Raw genomic sequence first — 18,216 nt, 5'->3', positions numbered from 1 at the left:
GTGACGATTAGTTTACAATGCTCAAAACGACGTGATGCACGATATAATTTGCCATTTTTCAGAGAAGTTCAATCTCCCGACCTCTATTAAAAGGATGAAAGTGCACGGTTATACTTACAGCAACCAAGCTAATTTATTTTTATTGTGTTTGTGCTAATATAACTAGTTAATGAGTCAATTAGACGCTAACAACACAGGATCCTTATAACAGGTAAATAAATTATTAAAAAAGAAGAAGAAGAGAAACAATTACTAATTCAACATATAATATAGATCGCTTTCCACAACCAAATGGATTGCACAGTGATTTGACAAATTAAAGCATAAAACAGAAAATACTGATGAAATCCAACCAGCATCGTAGACTTGACTACATTGTCTAAGATTATTGAACCATAATGATTATGGATGTTGAACACGTATATATACATAAAATAGAATTTGTAACATCCCATATTGTTCAAGATAGAAATATGTTGCTTAGGGGTTCTCGGTTCAGCCCGTAACATAGAATCTTCTAAGTATGATTTATTTATTTATTTTTATATGATTTGAAGGCTACTACACAGAAATAAGTTTCTCCAACGTATATCGTCGGATAGTGGTTGTATTTTTCTTGTCACCTAAAACAGAAAATAGCAATCTATCGTGTGATATGTAGACAGAGGAACAAAGTTTAGTCAATACACACAATCGAATATTTTATGTGGATTTCCCTCATCATTAAAAAAAAAAAAAAAAAAAAAAAAGTCCTGGAAGAGGTGAAACATGACTCTTGTATCTGAATAGTCATGAGTTTGACTCGGCCGGTTACTATGTTGGAGTACCCTCTCGGTCAAGTTGTCTATTACATAAGAACGACCGTGCACATCATCATCAGGTAATAGCTCCGTGTTTCCCTCCCCACCAAAAATATATATATAGAAATTTGGGGAAAAATATTTGTAACAAATCAGCAAGCCAAGGTCTTGTAGATTTGTTGCTAAAGATTATTGGTCTTTACAGCTAGTTTGCATTCTCCTGTAAATAATAATAAGATGATAAGCTTAAATGAAATACCTAATTAAATGTCTTTCTCAGGGACCAGGTATCATATGGATAATAGCAAAGTTTTCTCAAGAATCCTGGTTTCTCTTCCATTTTCTAAAAACAAATCATGTTTTATTTGCCACCTCGGCTCTCTAATTACTGGTGATACTTGGATGTAGGAAAAGAAAAAAAAAATGACAAAAACAATTCTGCACAAATGACACTAAAGCTGTCCAACTAACCAATCAAACTGGTCCAAGTTATCACAGAATGAATCTAGGACTGGGATTATTTTTGTAATTTATCTCATCAGGGTCTGCAACCTGGTTAAAATATGTTGGCATCATCATGAGTTTGTTGATCTGAGATTGAAAAAGAATGAAGAATGTGAGCTTCTCCTGCACCCCCTCAGGCCTCAATTATTTCATTCTACCCTAAATAGTCAGTCTATCTGGATCTCCTGTTTCTGTCAGCAATCGGGCTTGATTCGAATGTTATTGTCTACATCCATCTTTATAAGAGCTTATTATCCGAAGGGCTCGGGACCTCAGTTGAGCATTCAGGTCGAGACCGAGCTTAAAGGACCTAGAGCATAAGCTCCTTAAGTTAAGAAGAGGCCGAATCTTCAGGTCAGGTCAGGTCAGGTCAGGTCTTTCCATTTAAACCATAAATCAATAGAATAAATATTCAAACTTAACTCATCCCTTTGACAGAGAAGTTGCAATACAAATAATAATCCATGAAAAGGATGAAACTGGACAAATATTTTGAGGATGTTTAATTTGTTCTTAAAAAAACATTCACCAACATATCCAATGTTTTCCTACCCTCCTCATCATCAAATAATGTAATGTAAAACACAGATTTGAGGTCTTCGAAAATCCATACTCAGGGATGGATGCAAGAGATACAATGAAAGAAATCTGCAGACAATACGACAGCCAGCCCGTCTCTAATCACGGTTTTCTCTTGCAGCATTCCAGCCTTAGCGGCCGCTACTGCCACTCCACCAGAACGTACAACGGCTTCCCATTCAACCGATCCCGGCCCTAGAACAAGGACAAAACGTTTCAAGAAATAGGCATTTCGATTATCATAATGTAGTGTCTCTCATGATTTATTTAGGCTTTTCACAACGTAACTTTGAAGAATAAGGTAGCCCTAATTTAGCTAACACAAAACCGGGTTACTAATATATTACTAGACTGCATTGTTAAACTCGGTTTAAAGTATATGCACAAACACAATCGTAATAGTAATAGTTTCAGAGATTAATTAATGTAGAGATTTCACCAATTTTAGAAGCAACGGTTAACAGGCAAAACGTACGTAGCAAGTGAAATGTTCGAGTGAAGAAAACAAAATAGAAAAATAGACGGGCACCTTTAGCTCTGGAACTTCGATCACACATGCACATTCGACCACTTCAGCCCCAGCACGCTCTGTGAAATAACATAACAGTCTTAAAAATCGAAACTTTTGCTGAATCTCGAGTGTATCAAACATGGTTTGAAACAAACATTAACCGGAAATTGCGTGCCATAATGTGGTTCAAGAATGTTCCATAAACTCTCGTGGGTTTTAGAAAGACGCAAAATTGTTATTTCAACGAGCATCCAACCAATAAGGTAGAATTAGAAAGCATACCGAGTAAATCCATAGCTGCACAGATAGTGCCACCCGTAGCAATCAGATCATCAACCACCAAAGCTCGGTCTCCAGCTTCTACTGCCCCAACGTGCATCTCAAGACAATCGCTTCCATACGTCAAGTCATACTCTTGTCGCAAAACCTTACCTGCAGTTACACACGTTTAGATGAATTACAAAAAGAAAAAGTGAAAATAAATGACTCATTCGTTTTACTAAGGCTATTGAATAAACAATACGTTTTGGTATTATGCCAAAATGAAATGTAATTATCCATCAAGTGTTCCTCGGGGAAAAAAAGGGGGGATATGGGGTTAATACATTTGTTTTCGGTTTTTCCATTATAGTACAATGCAAATGCAATAGCGAAAATATAGTCATGTTAAAGCTAAAGACTTTAAGGTCGTCTAAGGTAATGCAACACGATATACCTGGCAGTTTCTTCGGCTTGCGCAAGGGAACGAATTTTGCCCCGATTGCCAACGCAATTGGCGGACCAAATATAAACCCCCGAGCCTCCATTCCTATCGTAACAAAACAAAACAAGCAGCAAATACGCACAACATTTCGTTAAAACTATTCCAACCCGCATCAAAGCACTTCACAACAGTACCCCGAGGTAGACAAAAAAAAAAAAAAAAAAACAAACAAACGTCACACTCTATCATTCAAGTGTAATTATCAAGATAAAATGAATGTATCTGCATGATTCTCAGAAATCCAAACATTACAGGGCCCCACCTAATAGGATATATCATACCATGCAAGATGAGTTGTTAAGCATTCTTTTGGGGTATATGCTGCTACATATATATATGCTCTCGTCACCAACTCTTCATATTATATTGAGGTTCCTTGAACACAACACTGACCCGAACTGTCCAATACATAAATACAAGAACACTTGGGATACACCGATAAGGACTCTCTCTGTCTCTCGTCCTCTCTAACTTCTAGGAAACAGAACAAAAGACTCCTGCTGGTGTCCAGTGGAAACGAGATGACGAAATAAAATAATTAAGATATTGAATAGCAAACCGTCTTTTCCCCAAGAAAAATTAGGGTAAAACCAAAAAAAAAAAAAAAACCAATAGGACCAGTACTGATCAGACATCAACCAACATTATGGATTGGATCCTACTCAGTCTCTTATAATATATATTGATTTTGTTCATAAGGAATAAAAATAGAAAAGACGGCGAGGGGTGGGAAAGAGATGAACAGGAAACTCACTACTCATTGCTGTTTTTGTAAAGTATAAATGGGAGTCCTAAAAATAAAAGCACAGTAGAAAAGAACTAAAATACACAATACACCACTTGACAGTGAAAAGGACAAAGAACCTACTAATTCCTCCATAAACAATCTCCCTAGCAATAATTGATCATCATCATCCTTCGTCGAGAAACCCCAATGCCACAAATATAATCACAAATCATGATAAAAACAAACAAAAAGATAAAGTGCCTGCGTTCATTCCCGACTGATCTTACAGAAAAAAAGAACAAATTGAGGCTCAGACTTACTCATCATCCAAGGGTGAAACTCTGAAACCAGTACTACATATGTTAAAGGGAAGAAGGTAAAAGATCAAATTGTGGGTCCAACGCCCTTATTTCAGCAATGTGATCATCTATTCATCACTAACCACCACCATCCAACCCCCTAAAACCCCAATTGGGACTTAAGCACATGCCCCCATTGATGATTGAACACTCAGCCATTAAAATCCATTTCATCCCAGAAAGTAGTCCTCATCATTATTAACTCACCACCATCATATTCAATAATCACACCCCTTGCCACTCTAAAAACCATTGTATCTTCCACATTGATATCCCCTCCACCACAGGAAAAAAAAAAAAAAAAAAAAAACCTTTTTCATTCAAAACCCAACATATATCTGTAGCTATTACCCTGTAAACATAACCAAGAGAAACCCCTAAAGGTTCACTCTTTTTTGTGTGTGTGCTAATGGGACCACATACTAAATGCATATTTAATGTAAAAGATTGATTTTTTTTTCTCCCTTTTTGTTCATGGATGGAAGGCTAAAACTTAAAAGCAAATCTATGAATTGCAGCAACACATACCGGCAACTATGGAGATATTCTTGCCTTTGTAGCGCTCGACAAACAAATCAATGGTGTCTTTAAAGGCTTTGGGATCCAGCAACAGTGTAGTGATGTCCTGGAACATTATTCCTGCGAAAAAAAAAATATAATAAAATTAACCAATCATTTAAAAATACTAAACTAATCCCACCATCTTCAAACATCCTCTGAAACACACAAATAATAATTATAATAACCCAAAAGAAAAAAACATCCCTTTTACAGACATTCGTTCTCAAAGCTCCAAAAGATTCTGCCTTTCGGCCTTTCCGGTAAGCAAAGACACACACACACACACCAAAAAAAAAAAAAAATCTTTTTCAGTTTTCAATTTTCACAGCCCTCCATATAAAGCCTTTGGAGTTACCCGGTTTAGGGAAGTCAGGGACGACGCGGATTCTGGATTGAATGCCGTCGATACGTGGATCGTCCTCCCTGAAAGCTGACATTGTTCGGCACAGGCTCGTGAAATGCAGAGAGCTCTGAGAAAAGGGTGAAGAAACGCAGAGAGAAGAGAAAAAAGGTTGAAGGGGAGAGGGGAAAAGGGGGAGAAGATGTGAGGGGTATTTATAGAATGGAACAGAGAGTGGAGAATACAGTTTTTTACCGGAAATTCTTGGTCAAGTCAACTTACCGGACCAAACCTTCTTTCCCTCCCTCGTGTAATCTCTCCATACATATAATCTATCTATGATATGAAATCTTAATAAAATTCTTGGAAAATGTTTCTTAAAAAGATTTCTTGGAAAATGTTTCATAGAATGTTTCTTTGTAATCTTAAACGCGGGTTTAAAAATTTGGAAAATGTTTCTTAAATAATTAAACGGCATAAAGTGATTCCTCAAAATGTATATATGGTATTTTTAAATCATTGTAACCCTATGGGTTTAATCATTCTTTGAATATTTTGTTAATATATATACATAAATAAGGAATGATAAAGAAGGACATTATTTACAGCTTGCCGTATTCCTCAATTACTGAATTCAATTGATATGCAAATTTCAAGGGAATTTCGAAATATAATTTCATTTTGTTTAAATGAAAATAAAATATTGAAGGTACTATGATTTAATTTTGTTAAATATTGTAATATTATGTTGACTAATTTCAAATTTTTAAATACATTAATTAATAAATATATAAATACATATATAACCTACAAACACGCAACCATATAATTGAATATCATTTAATTACTTACATTAACATAATATAGTAATATTTTGTTTAATACTATAATATATATCATATAGTATTTTGATTGTTGGAATTTTTTTTGAATATTATCATGAGAACAATTTAATTACGTACATTAACATAATATAGTAATATTTTTGTAATACTATAATATACATTATCTAGTAATTTGATTGTTGGGAATTTTATTTTTTAATATTATAATGAGAGTAATTTAATTACATACATTAATATAATATAGTAATTTTTTTATACTATAATATACATCATATAATAATTTGATTGTTGGAATTTTTATTTTTTTTTTGGATATTATCATGAGAAGAATTTGATTACGTACGTTAACATAATATAGTAATATTTTTTTTTGAATACTATAATATACATCATATAGTAATTTGATTGTTGGAATTCTTTTTTGAATATTATCATGAGATGAATTTAATTACGTACATTAACATATTATAGTAATTTTTTTTTTGAATACTATAATATACATCATATAGTTATTTGATTGTTTACGAATATAAAATAAAACATACGCAAGATTAAAATATTTTGAACCATAATTGAATTGCATGATTTATTATCATGAGAGGAATTTAATTACGTACATTAACATAATATAGTAATATTTTTTTGGAATACTATAATATGCATCATATAATAATTTGATTGTTGGTTTGTTTTTTGAATATTATCATGAGAGAAATTTAATTACGTACATTAATATAATATAATAATATTTTATTAATACTACAATATACATCATATAGTAATTTGATTGGTGGAATTTTTTTTTGAATATTATCATGAGAGAAATTTAATTACGTACATTAACATAATATAGCAATATTTTTTTTTGAATACTATAATATACATCATATAGTAATTTGATTGTTGGAATTTTTTTTGAATATTATTATGAGAAGAATTTAACTACGTACATTAACAAAATATAGTAATATTTTTTTGAATACTATAGTTTACATCATATAGTAATCTATATATATATATGTACGTAAATAAGGAATCCATATAGGAATGGAATTGAATAAAATATTTCATTAATTTCTGTGTATAATAAGGAACGGAATCATATTTTGAATATTTTGTCAATTTTAGCCATAAATAAGGAATGACAAGGAAGGCTATAATTTCTGATAAGGAATTATTATATAATATTATGTTGACCAATTTCAAAAATTTTGTCACTTTTGTTTTAATATATACTAGTATTTTCGCCCGTGCGTTGCACGGAATGGATTTGTTATAATATTTTAAGAATATTTGGATCGATATACAAATATATAAGTTATATCATCGAATATTATATAGCGCAATTGATGAAATTAGTTGAATCGATTATGTTTTCTGATGTTTTCTTTGCTTGAATTAGAGTAAATAATTGTCTAATTACCCGTGCGATGTACAGATAAATTTTTTTATAATACATTTAGATAATAAAAATAAAGATGAAATTATAAAAAAAATTATAATATTTAACATGTACATTTATTTGATTATAAAATTAGCGCAAAAGTATTACTGAATTAATTGAATAATATATGACTTGTTTGTCTACAATTATCTTAAAAAGATCGATATGTAATATGACTTATGTAATTATATTATTACTAAAATAAATATGGGAAGAATGAGAAATAATTTATTTATAATTATTATAAAAATAAATTTAACGACCAATGTTTAGCTTAATTACCATAATAATTATTAGGCAAGTACACTAATATATGTGCAATTATACTTTTATACCTTATGTATATTCATTTTCACCATATCGCATTTTATTTTTTCTTCCTCCTCCATATTCGAATAAATTAATTTTAATTATTATAAAAAATCTAACAACCCATGTTTAATTAATTTTTTTAAAGTTTAAATAATTTAAAATTTTAAAAGGAAAGTGTAATTAATTTTTTTAAAAGTTTTTAAATAATTTTCAATCAATTAGTAATATCCTTTTCCTTTTCCAATTTGCCTAGTTTTCGTCTCCTTTTCCATTAGGATCTTTTTATATTTTCAATCAATTAGAAAAATCAGCTTTCTTTTTCGTTTTATCTTTACTATTGTTTGCGCCGGGCAGCGGAGCAGTTTAGTAAGTGTCTGGCAAAGAGCGAAGAGCTAAAGCGAGAAGATATGTCTTAACCTGCTCTTTTTCACGAATATGGTAGTGGAGACCGCAGGAGATCCTCTTTTGATGCTTTACTGCTTTCAGCCTATCCACTGCAGCTTGAGTAAGCAAATGACAACGAACTGAAATTTCACAAAGGATGATTTTATTTTCATTAATAGTAGTATAGATATATAAGTACAAATAAGTATTTGAATTATTATTATTGGTGTAAATAATAATAAATTATTTTTTATTATAAAATTAAACAAAAAAAAATTCCATTATTCTCACAATTATAATGGTTTAATTATTCTCAAAATTTGTTTACCAATTAAACTTTATTAATTTTTTTTATCAATTAATTAATAATATTAGTTGTGCTGGAAAGTTGAAGGATGGATTTTATAAGTTTTATTAATAGTGTTGATACGTGAATATAAAAACAATATTACCAATTAATAGATACTACGTATTAGTTAATTTCCATTTTACATTTTCTTACCAAATAAGTTTTATTAATTATCTGACCAATAAAATATTTAATTAATTGACCTCAAAAGTTTGTGCGGAAAAATGAAATAGAAGAATTTTACTTTTATATATAGCATAGATTATATAAAGCTTAACAAATAAAGTCATTAAATGTATACATTAATCAATAATAATTTTATTTGGTAAACTTTATATATATACACATATACCGAATATAGTAATATTTTTTTTGGAATACTATAATATACATCATATAGTAATTTGATTGTTGAAAAAATTTTTTTGTAAATATTATCATCAGAGGAATTTAATTACGTACATTAACATAATATAGTAATATTTTTTTAATACTACAATATACATCATATATTAATTTGATTGTTGGAATTTTTATTTTTTTTAATATTATCATGAGATGAATTTAATTACGTACATTAACATAATATAGTAATATTTTTTTTATTACTATAATATACATCATATAGTAATTTGATTGTTGGAATTTTTTTTTAATATTATCATGAGAGGAATTTAATTACGTACATTAGCATAATATAGTAATATTGTTTTTGAATACTATAATATACATCATATAGTAATTTGATTGTTGAATTTTTTCTTTAATATTATCATGAGAGAAATTAAATTTCGTACATTAACATAATATAGTAATATTTTTTTAATACTATAATATGCATCATATAGTAATTTGTTTGTTGGATTTTTTTTTGAATATCATCATGAGAGGAATTTAATTACATACATTAACATAATATAGTAATATTTTTTTGAATACAATAATATACATCATATAGTAATTTGATTGTTAGAATTTTTTCTTTTAATATTGTCATGAGAGGAATTTAATAATATAGTAATATTTTTAATGGGTTATTGTTCTTATAGTACCAAATAGATCATATACTAATATATATATATATATATTAAAAATATGCAAGATTAATATATTCATACAGGAATGGAATTGATTAAAATATTACATTAATTCCCGTGTATAATAAGGAATGGAATCATATTTTGAATATTTTGTCAATTTTAGCCATAAATAAGGAATGATAAAGAAGACTATAATTTCTGATAAGGAATTATTATATAATATTATGTTGACCGATTTCAAAATATTTGGACTAAAATGAGCGGGAAAGCTATCACTTCTGTTTTAATATATATATATATATAGATATATATATAGATATATAGATAGTATTAATGTGTTGCGTACGTTTCATATGTTATTAGAAGATTACATGTATTGCAGTGTAGCGGAATGAAGTGATAGTATTTGTTTATGGGGTTTGAGCTTGAAATGGGTTTGTTGAGGGTGGGGCAGCACCACTGCAGTATGGTAGATGGGTAATTTTGTATATGTACTGTTAGGGTTACATATAAATATGATGTTTGTGGCCTTGGGGCGGTGAGACATTGTCGAACCATGTAAATCGCAAGCTCTAATTGACTGTAGGAGGTATTGGGCTGCCAAACCACGTAAATCGTAAGCCCTAACTGTAGGAGGTACTGGGCCGGCTCAAATAAGGGGAGGTACTGGGCTGCCGAACCACGTAAATCGTAAGCCCTAACTGTTGGAGGTACTAGACCGGCTCAAATAAGGGAGAAAGTGTTGGCAATATTGATTTTTTGAAGAGATGAGAGTACACGACCACTTACGTCAACCAAGTTGTTTTATCTTTCTTGTGTTTGTGCTAATATAACTAGTTAATGAGTCAATTAGACGCTAACAACACATAATCGTTATAACAGGTAAATAAATGATTTAAAAAAGAAGAAGAAGATAAACAATTACTAATTCAACATATAATAGATCGCTTTCCACAACCAAATGGATTGCACAGCGATTTGACAAATTAAAGCATAAAACAAAAATACTGATGAAATCCAGCCAGCATCGTAGACTTGACTAGATTGTCTAAGATTATTGGAACCATAATGATTATGGATGTTGAACACATATATATACATAAAATAAAATTTGTAACATCCCATATATGTTGCATTCTCCGTTGAGCCCGTAACATAGAATCTTCTTATTGTAATTTATTTATTTTTTATATGATTTCTGGATTATTACACAGAAATAGAGTTTCTCAAATGTATATCATCAGTTAGTGGTTGTACTTTTCTTGTCACCTAAAAAAAGAAAATAGAACTCTATCGTGTAATATGTGGACACAGGAACAAAGTTGAACAAAGTTTAGCCAATGCACACTCACGAATAATTTATGTGGATTTCCCTCATCCTAAAAAAATTTCGGAAGATGTGAAACATGACTCTTGTACTTGAATAGTCATGCGTTTGACTCGGCCGGTTACTATGTTGGAGCGCCCTCTCGGTCAAGTCGTCTATAACATAGGAACATCAGTGTTTAGCCAATGTACATCATCAGGTAATAGCTCTGTGTTTCCTTCCCCCACCAAAAAAAATAAATATAGAAATTTGGGACAAAATATTTGTAACAAATCAGCAAGCCATGATCTTGTAGATTTGTTGCCAATGATTATTGGTCTTTACAGCTAGTTTGCATTCTCCTGTAAATAATAATATTAATAATAAGAAGAAGATGATAAGCTTAAATGAAATGCCTAATTAAATGTCTTACTCAGGGACCAGGTATCATATGGATAATAGCAAAGTTCAATCATTGTTTCTCAAGAATCCTGGTTTCTCTTCCATTTTCTACAAACAAATCATGTTTTATTTGCCACCTCTCTAATTACTGTTGATACTTGGCTGTAGGAAAAGAAAAAAAAATGACAAAAATAATTCTGCACAAATGACACTAAAGCTGTCCAACCAATCAAACTGGTCCAAGTTATCACAGAATCTAGGACTGGGATTATTTTTGTAATTTATCTCAGGGTCTGCAACCTGGTTAAAATATGTTGCCATCATGAGTTTGTTGATCTGAGATTGAAAAAGAATGAAGAATGTCAGCTTCTCCTGCACTCCCTCAGGCCTCAATTATTTCTAGCCTAAATAGTCTATCTGGATCTCCTGTTTCTTGTAGTTTTGAACTGATTCTCCCTGCCTTTCATCTTGGATATGTTTTTCTTGTATTCTCTTGATCTGAGAATTGTTTGCATGAGATGCATGTCTTCGGAAATCTCGTGTCTGGCAAGAGATGCCAAGCTAGGTAGAATGTCCTTTCTGAAGTCTTTCATTCTTCTCCCCCTCCTCAGTGTGATTCCATAATCTTTCTTGTGTGTGGTGTTGACTTCGAAGGGCTCTGAGGATACACAGCAATCGTCCACACTGCATTCTGTCAGCTTGAGGACATTCGCTTCAAAAGAATCAGAACACTCCGGCTGCAAATTCCTCTCGTGTTCTCTGTTATCTGGTTTACTGGCTTCGATAGTGTGACATTGCTCTCTTAGGCATTCTGACATAAAATAGATTAGGCTTGAAGCCCCCTCTTGGGTCTGATCATCAACTTCTGCTGCTTTCCCCTTTTGAAATCTCATATCGCTGTTATCAGAAGATTTTACATCCCGCTGACCAGTAGATTTTGCAGCAAGTGATGAGTCGGTGTTTTGGAATGCTTCGTTACTTGAATTCCTCAAATGAGTTTCGGGTTCCTTGGTTGTGTTTGATAAGTCTTCAGAATCAGAACTGACCAAGCCACCAACATTATCTCGTTGAAATGATGATTCATCGAGCAATGGTATGTTAAGGTCTAGAAGTGCTCCATCGCGAAATGGAAAAGGCTTGCCCATGGTGGGCTTACTTTCGGAGATGTGTTCCTCGTAGCACCGTTCAACTCCTGCAGAAGAAGATAAAATTAGAGCATTCACATAGCAATGACATAATTGCTTAAAAAATTCGTTTCTTGCCTTTGAATTTCTAACTCTAAAAGAAACTTTGTGGAGTTTGACAGACCTTCATTGGAGAAGTTCTTCTCGAGAAAACTTGTGCTGACATTTACGCTTGAGTGACTTATTTGATTCCCGTTTGATTGATTTCTGCTTAATCCATTTGAAAGGCTCGAATTCGACTTGAGATCACACCTATCCCCAAAATAAGCAGCACAGCCCGGTGCAGAGAGAGTCTTTACACCTGCATTTGTACACATTTTATTTGATTCCTTTGAATCAATTACATGATCCCAAACATTATTGCTGCCCCGCTTTTTCTGATTGTTCCTACCAATGCTTAATGAGAGATCAACCTCTTCCAACGAAAACGTTGCCGCTTCATCATGAAGAAAATGATTTGTCTCTGTTGGCTGCCTTGAGCTACAGCAGTAATATCCTTTAGCTAAAGGGTCCCTGCCTTTGTCACTAACATATCGAGTGAAACAATCTCGAGGACTAGACAAATTTCGTTGGATCCCAGTTAAAATACCTCCGTGCTCTGCATTTGCTACGGGAATTGGGCAAAAGGTCTTCTCAACTGGCACTGGCACAGGTTCAGTATAACTTGAAAAGGGACCTATACGGGACCGTAGGATTGTGTCATCTAACTTTGCCTGATGCAACTCACAAACCTGAAGAAATAGTAGTATACAGTAGAAACAAATGAGAAGAGAAGTGAACCGAAAAATGTATCTGCCCAAATTTTCCTAGAGAAGCGAAAAAAGCAAAAAATATCGACTTTATAGCCAGGGGCATCTGTAATGTTCAGCTTCAAATCTTCAATCAGCTAAGCTCCCTCAAAAATAAGGTAACTAAGTTCATGTAAGGTTGGCCATCAATTGATTTCAGCTAAATTATATATAATCTCAGCCCTCTAAGGGGTGATCTTGCAAAAATATGCCTACAAGTGTTGTCATACCTGCTTCCTGAACGTGTCCTCCTGTTTGAACATTCCAAATTTTAGAACTTCTCCGGGACATTCGTCATGTCTAGGCCCGAACTTCAGGTTGTAATCCCCCTTAATAAACATAGTTCTCCTTAGCTGGATCTTTCCAGTTTTCAGAATGCAGTTTTGCAATTTAGGACTACTGAACTCGTGCTATGATCTTTCAAGTCGTAGTAACATCAACCCAGTAGCAGCCTAGCTTATCAAAGACAACACCAGGTGAATATAGAGATGGTTTCCAGTAGTATGCTCATGAGCACATAATCAATAGACTAAATAATCACGCCAAACATTAAACAAACATCACACTGTGACAGTCCTTAACCCCATTCCATAAGGTAGAACTTTCAACTCACCAAAACAGTTGCATGGAGAAGACAGGTAAACCAAGAAAGGAGACAACAAAGACCAAACAACATTAGACCATCATAATATGACCCAATCTGAGGGCAACCCCAGTCAAGTTAGTCAGATCCTTGACTTGGTAACTTCAATGTTACAAATTTGACTCCCACGGGAGGCCTTTAGGGGCTCTCTTGGTTTGAGCCAGTCAGCTATGGACAACTTAGACTGGTTTATGTTGGGTAGTGACTACAGGTCTCCCACGTCACTCAAAAAAAATATGACCCAGTCTGTCATCCCCGTAGCTCACCAACAAGGAACTTTTCATGGAGGGTAAAAGAAGACATTGGACTTTTCAATTCGGTAGGCCCATCCCATCACCCATGGAGGCCAGCTCCCAGAACAAAAATAAACAAAAATCTCAGCTTATGCCTCTATATACACACATTCAACTCAAAAGTTCAAATGAAAAAAGACAAGATATTTGTTTCCTCATTGTAACATAAGCATAAATCTTAGAATCTGCAATGCAACAATTAATGCTCTTTTCATTCCCACAATTCCCACAATTCTCTTCACCTGTTAATTAAACAATGAGATATCAACCATCCTTCCTATTTTCAAAAAACTGCATGCAAGCAAACAACGAGTATATATATATCTCTATGTGTGTGTGTATGAAAACAAGCATAGTTACAGATTTGGAGATGCGTAAATAGAATATTACGAGTTAGGAGATGAGTAAGGACGAAGAAACAGAAGATTCGCGGACACAGAAAAATGTCGATAATCTTTTCGACTCAGTATTCGCCACATTAGAAACAAAAGCAGAACTCGAAATTGCGGCGGAGAACGAATCAAATGTCCCGTTCGTTTAGCTATCATAGACGATCAAATTTAATATTGTGCATATATATATACAGATTGCTTCGAAGCCATCGGAATTTACCTCTTTGAAAGCAGCGCGAAGGCTGAGGTGGAGACGGCGGATAACGGCTGTGTCTGATTTACCGGAAGATTACGGTGGCGCCGACTGCTCGCTAGGCCACGGCTCATTCATACACGTACGCTTCTCTCTCTCTCTCTCTCTTCTTTCTTTCTCTCCCTACATATCAGTTGCTGGGTCTCAGTCAATGTTGCAAATAAAAGAAAACCAACAACTTAGGAGTTACACTCTCAAAAGGGAATGATCTATTGATCTTATTAATTTGAGCTAGTACTCTAATCCTATTAGAGACTATATATATATATATATATATATATATATATATCAACTATGATCATAAGGTAGAGTTTATTTAGTGCACATCTTCGAATAGTGTATATGTGTATTGGATCAGGTCCACACTGCACTGTAAACACTGATCCACCATATAACGATTGCCAAATGAGTAGAGTCAAGTAAAACTCAAATTTAAACTCAAAATAAATATTTTGACTTAACAGTGCATTAGGTCGGATATTGGTCTGCATCACGGTTAGAGCCCAACCATAAGTAGTGTGTTTCTCGACCGTAGGTGCAGACCCATCATGTGAGATTAATCTACGTGCTCGCCAACACATTCGATCGGTGCCCTAAGTATAATAGCTCAGGTCAACCTCACTGCCTCTGGGAAGCATCTAACCACACATGTACGGCCCTCATCACACCCTCCAACTCAAACTCATGCATGTGCTCCACGTGCCTAGCATGGTGGAAGGCTGAAATTTGTCCCGTAGCTACGACTATAAATACCGCATTAAATGCTATAGAGAAGAACTTTTATCATTTTTAAAAGTTATAAGGGAGCTAGGGAACCTCTAACCTGTTGTCATGTCACTCGAGCACAACACTTGAACCTATAGATAACAAGGCTAAGCACCCCAAACCAGATCGACCTTAATACGTAGCATGTATCTTATACGGTCGATATTTACTTGATCAATCTCATATCGATTACTCTTTTTCTTTCATTTGTATGGCTGAATTGCAATTTAAATGGGAAGTACTATGAATTGCAATTATCTCCAACCAAGCAATATAGTTTCTTTTTTATTTTATTTTATTTTATTTTATTTCAATTCATGTCAACGAAACACCCTATAAGTTTAAGCTCGAACTTAAATATTTAGCCTCGAGTTTTGTTCAATTATGGCCTGTTTGGTTGGACGTAGTTTGGGGGGAATTGTAATTCAGTGAATTCCCAAACTACAGTGTTTGGTTGGAGGGAATTGCAATTCCGCAGAATTGCAATTCCCTCCAAATGTTGAATTGCAATTCATGAGGTACCCCCCATGAATTGCAATTCGGTGGAGATGAGGGGCAATTTGTTGGGGTAAAGACAATTTTGCCCCTCCTCCCATACCCTTTGTCTTTTTTTTTTTTATAATTAAATTTGAAAGAATTATTATTATTATTATTTTGAAAGAATTATTATTATTATTATTATTATTATTATTTGAATGAATTATTATTATTATTATTATTATTTTATTTTTTGAAAGAATTATTATTATTATTATTTTATTTTTTGAAAGAATTATTATTATTATTATTATTACTACTACTACTATTACTACAACATCTACCACAACATAAGGGCATTTTAGTCATTTTCTCGCTTCTTACATTTCAATTCCCTGTACTCCTATTTTTGCATACCAAACACTGTAATTTCAATTCCTACTTTATTCATTGAATTGCAATTTCACCGAATTACAATTCTTTCCCCCCCTAATTCCTTCCTCCTAACCAAACGCCCAGTTAGTTCAACTCGCATTCGAGGACATACACATCTATATATATATAATAATAGAAGTGCCTGGAACATTTTTTTTCCGCCCAAACTCTCAGGGGCATTTTTGTAATATCAAATATTTGGATAAAAAAATCATTTAAAATTAAAATAAATTACACTTTCCTTTGATAACCTTTTGCTTTACAATTTGTGCTATATAAATCACCATACTCTCCCTTTCTTGTCTCACAATTATTATATTCTAATAAGCCACTAAAACAAACTCAAAAAAGATCTCAGCCTCCCTATCTTTCGTTTCTCCCCTCTTTCTCTCACCTTCCAGATCTGATCTCACCACATAAAAACACAATGAAGAAGAAAGTCCGGAGGAGCAATTGTTCCACCATCGAAGAAGAAGAACCAGATTTGCTCTCACGCCATTGTTCCAGATCTGATCTCATCGCTACACGGTTGCCGTTACATCAAAGAAGAAGAAGAAGAAAGCTCGATCGCCATTCTCGAGAAGTATGTTTGTTGCATACATTTCTTCTCCAACCAAGCATCATCTTCACAAAATCCACATACATACATTTCTTCTTCTTCTTTTTTTCTTTTTTACGAATTTAGTCAGACATATTGTTTTTCGCTCATCAACAAGTTAAGATTTCAAGATTAATTACATTCATGTGTTTTATATATTGAAAATTTAACTTTTAAAATCTAAATCCTTTTTTATTTTTTAAAATCTTTAAAAGTTTATTTATCATTCGGGACAATCATGTGTCAGTGTGTCACATATTGAAGTAAAAAAATAAAAAATATAAATGTGCATACATAAAACGCTTTAAAATTAAAGACTTAATGAATCGTGAACACCGGAGAGACTCCTTCTCCGACAATCATGTTTGTCAAATAAATTTAAAATAAAATAAAATAAAAATTTCATACAATTAATTAATAAATTTATAAAAATAAAAAGATACATACAATTAATTAATTAATTTTATTTACAATTATAATTATTATAATTAAAAATTAAAGAATTAAGAAACTAATTGTAATAATTGTCCAGACTTCNGCTCATCAAAAATTTTAGATTTCAAGATTAATTACATTCATGTGTTTTATATATTGAAAATTTAACTTTTAAAATCTAAATCCTTTTTTTATTTTTTAAAATCTTTAAAAGTTTATTTATCATTCGGGACAATCATGTGTCAGTGTGTCACATATTGAAGTAAAAAAAATAAAAAATGTAACTGTGCATACATAAAACGCTTTAAAATTAAAGACTTAATGAACAGTGAACTCCGGAGAGACTCCTTCTTCGACAATCATGTTTGTCAAATAAATTTAAAATAAAATAAAATAAAAATTTCATACAATTAATTAATAAATTTATAAAAATAAAAAGATACATACAATTAATTAATTTTATTTACAATTATAATTATTATAATTAAAAATTAAAGAATTAAGAAACTAATTGTAATAATTGTCCAGACTTCATATTATTACACTAATAATTATTCCGTATTATTCTATACAGATATTTCTATTTTTCAAAATTAAGTAATTAATTAAATAGACTTTAGTATAATTAAGGAATTATTATTTTTCTAAAATTAATGAATTAATTGTAGTAAAGCTAATAATGGTCATATTATTACACTAACAATTATTATTCAAATTAAGCTAATAA

General features: G+C 32.3%; 2 protein-coding genes across 2 annotated transcripts; both read right to left on the bottom strand.

Annotated features, from left to right (window-relative positions):
- Window positions 1–1,687: 1,687 nt before the first annotated feature.
- On the bottom strand, window positions 1,688–5,410 carry LOC116026758 (adenine phosphoribosyltransferase 4-like). The gene is made up of 6 exons (XM_031268137.1): window positions 5,160–5,410; window positions 4,772–4,882; window positions 3,110–3,202; window positions 2,677–2,826; window positions 2,413–2,471; window positions 1,688–2,078 (listed from the first exon to the last, which is right to left on the bottom strand). Exons 1-6 carry the CDS (start codon window positions 5,239–5,241, stop codon window positions 2,025–2,027), a joined length of 549 nt encoding a protein of 182 aa, XP_031123997.1. The 5' UTR covers window positions 5,242–5,410; the 3' UTR covers window positions 1,688–2,024.
- Window positions 5,411–11,368: 5,958 nt separating this feature from the next.
- Window positions 11,369–14,848, bottom strand: LOC116027978. Its single transcript, XM_031269780.1, has 4 exons — window positions 14,747–14,848; window positions 13,429–13,650; window positions 12,535–13,141; window positions 11,369–12,418 (listed from the first exon to the last, which is right to left on the bottom strand). Exons 2-4 carry the CDS (start codon window positions 13,537–13,539, stop codon window positions 11,640–11,642), a joined length of 1,497 nt encoding a protein of 498 aa, XP_031125640.1. The 5' UTR covers window positions 13,540–13,650; window positions 14,747–14,848; the 3' UTR covers window positions 11,369–11,639.
- Between the last annotated feature and the right edge of the window lie 3,368 nt (window positions 14,849–18,216).

This window comes from Ipomoea triloba, chromosome 8 (genome assembly GCF_003576645.1).
Source record: "Ipomoea triloba cultivar NCNSP0323 chromosome 8, ASM357664v1".
In the NCBI taxonomy this organism is placed as follows: domain Eukaryota; kingdom Viridiplantae; phylum Streptophyta; class Magnoliopsida; order Solanales; family Convolvulaceae; genus Ipomoea; species Ipomoea triloba.
The sequence above is the reverse complement of the archived record's forward strand: the minus strand, read 5'-3'. Positions and strand labels throughout refer to the sequence as shown.

Bases quoted from the DNA above. Each gene is read 5' to 3' on its own strand.
- LOC116027978 (XM_031269780.1), bottom strand. From the start codon at position 13,539: ATGTTTATTAAGGGGGATTACAACCTGAAGTTCGGGCCTAGACATGAC. The intron at 13,142-13,428 runs GTATGACAACAC...CTATTTCTTCAG, and splicing joins AGGACACGTTCAGGAAGCAG to GTTTGTGAGTTGCATCAGGC. The intron at 12,419-12,534 runs GTCTGTCAAACT...CTTCTTCTGCAG, and splicing joins GAAGAACTTCTCCAATGAAG to GAGTTGAACGGTGCTACGAG.
- LOC116026758 (XM_031268137.1), bottom strand. From the start codon at position 5,241: ATGTCAGCTTTCAGGGAGGACGATCCACGTATCGACGGCATTCAATCC. The intron at 3,203-4,771 runs GTATGTGTTGCT...TTGTTACGATAG, and splicing joins GAATATCTCCATAGTTGCCG to GAATGGAGGCTCGGGGGTTT. The intron at 2,472-2,676 runs GTATGCTTTCTA...GTTATTTCACAG, and splicing joins TGCAGCTATGGATTTACTCG to AGCGTGCTGGGGCTGAAGTG.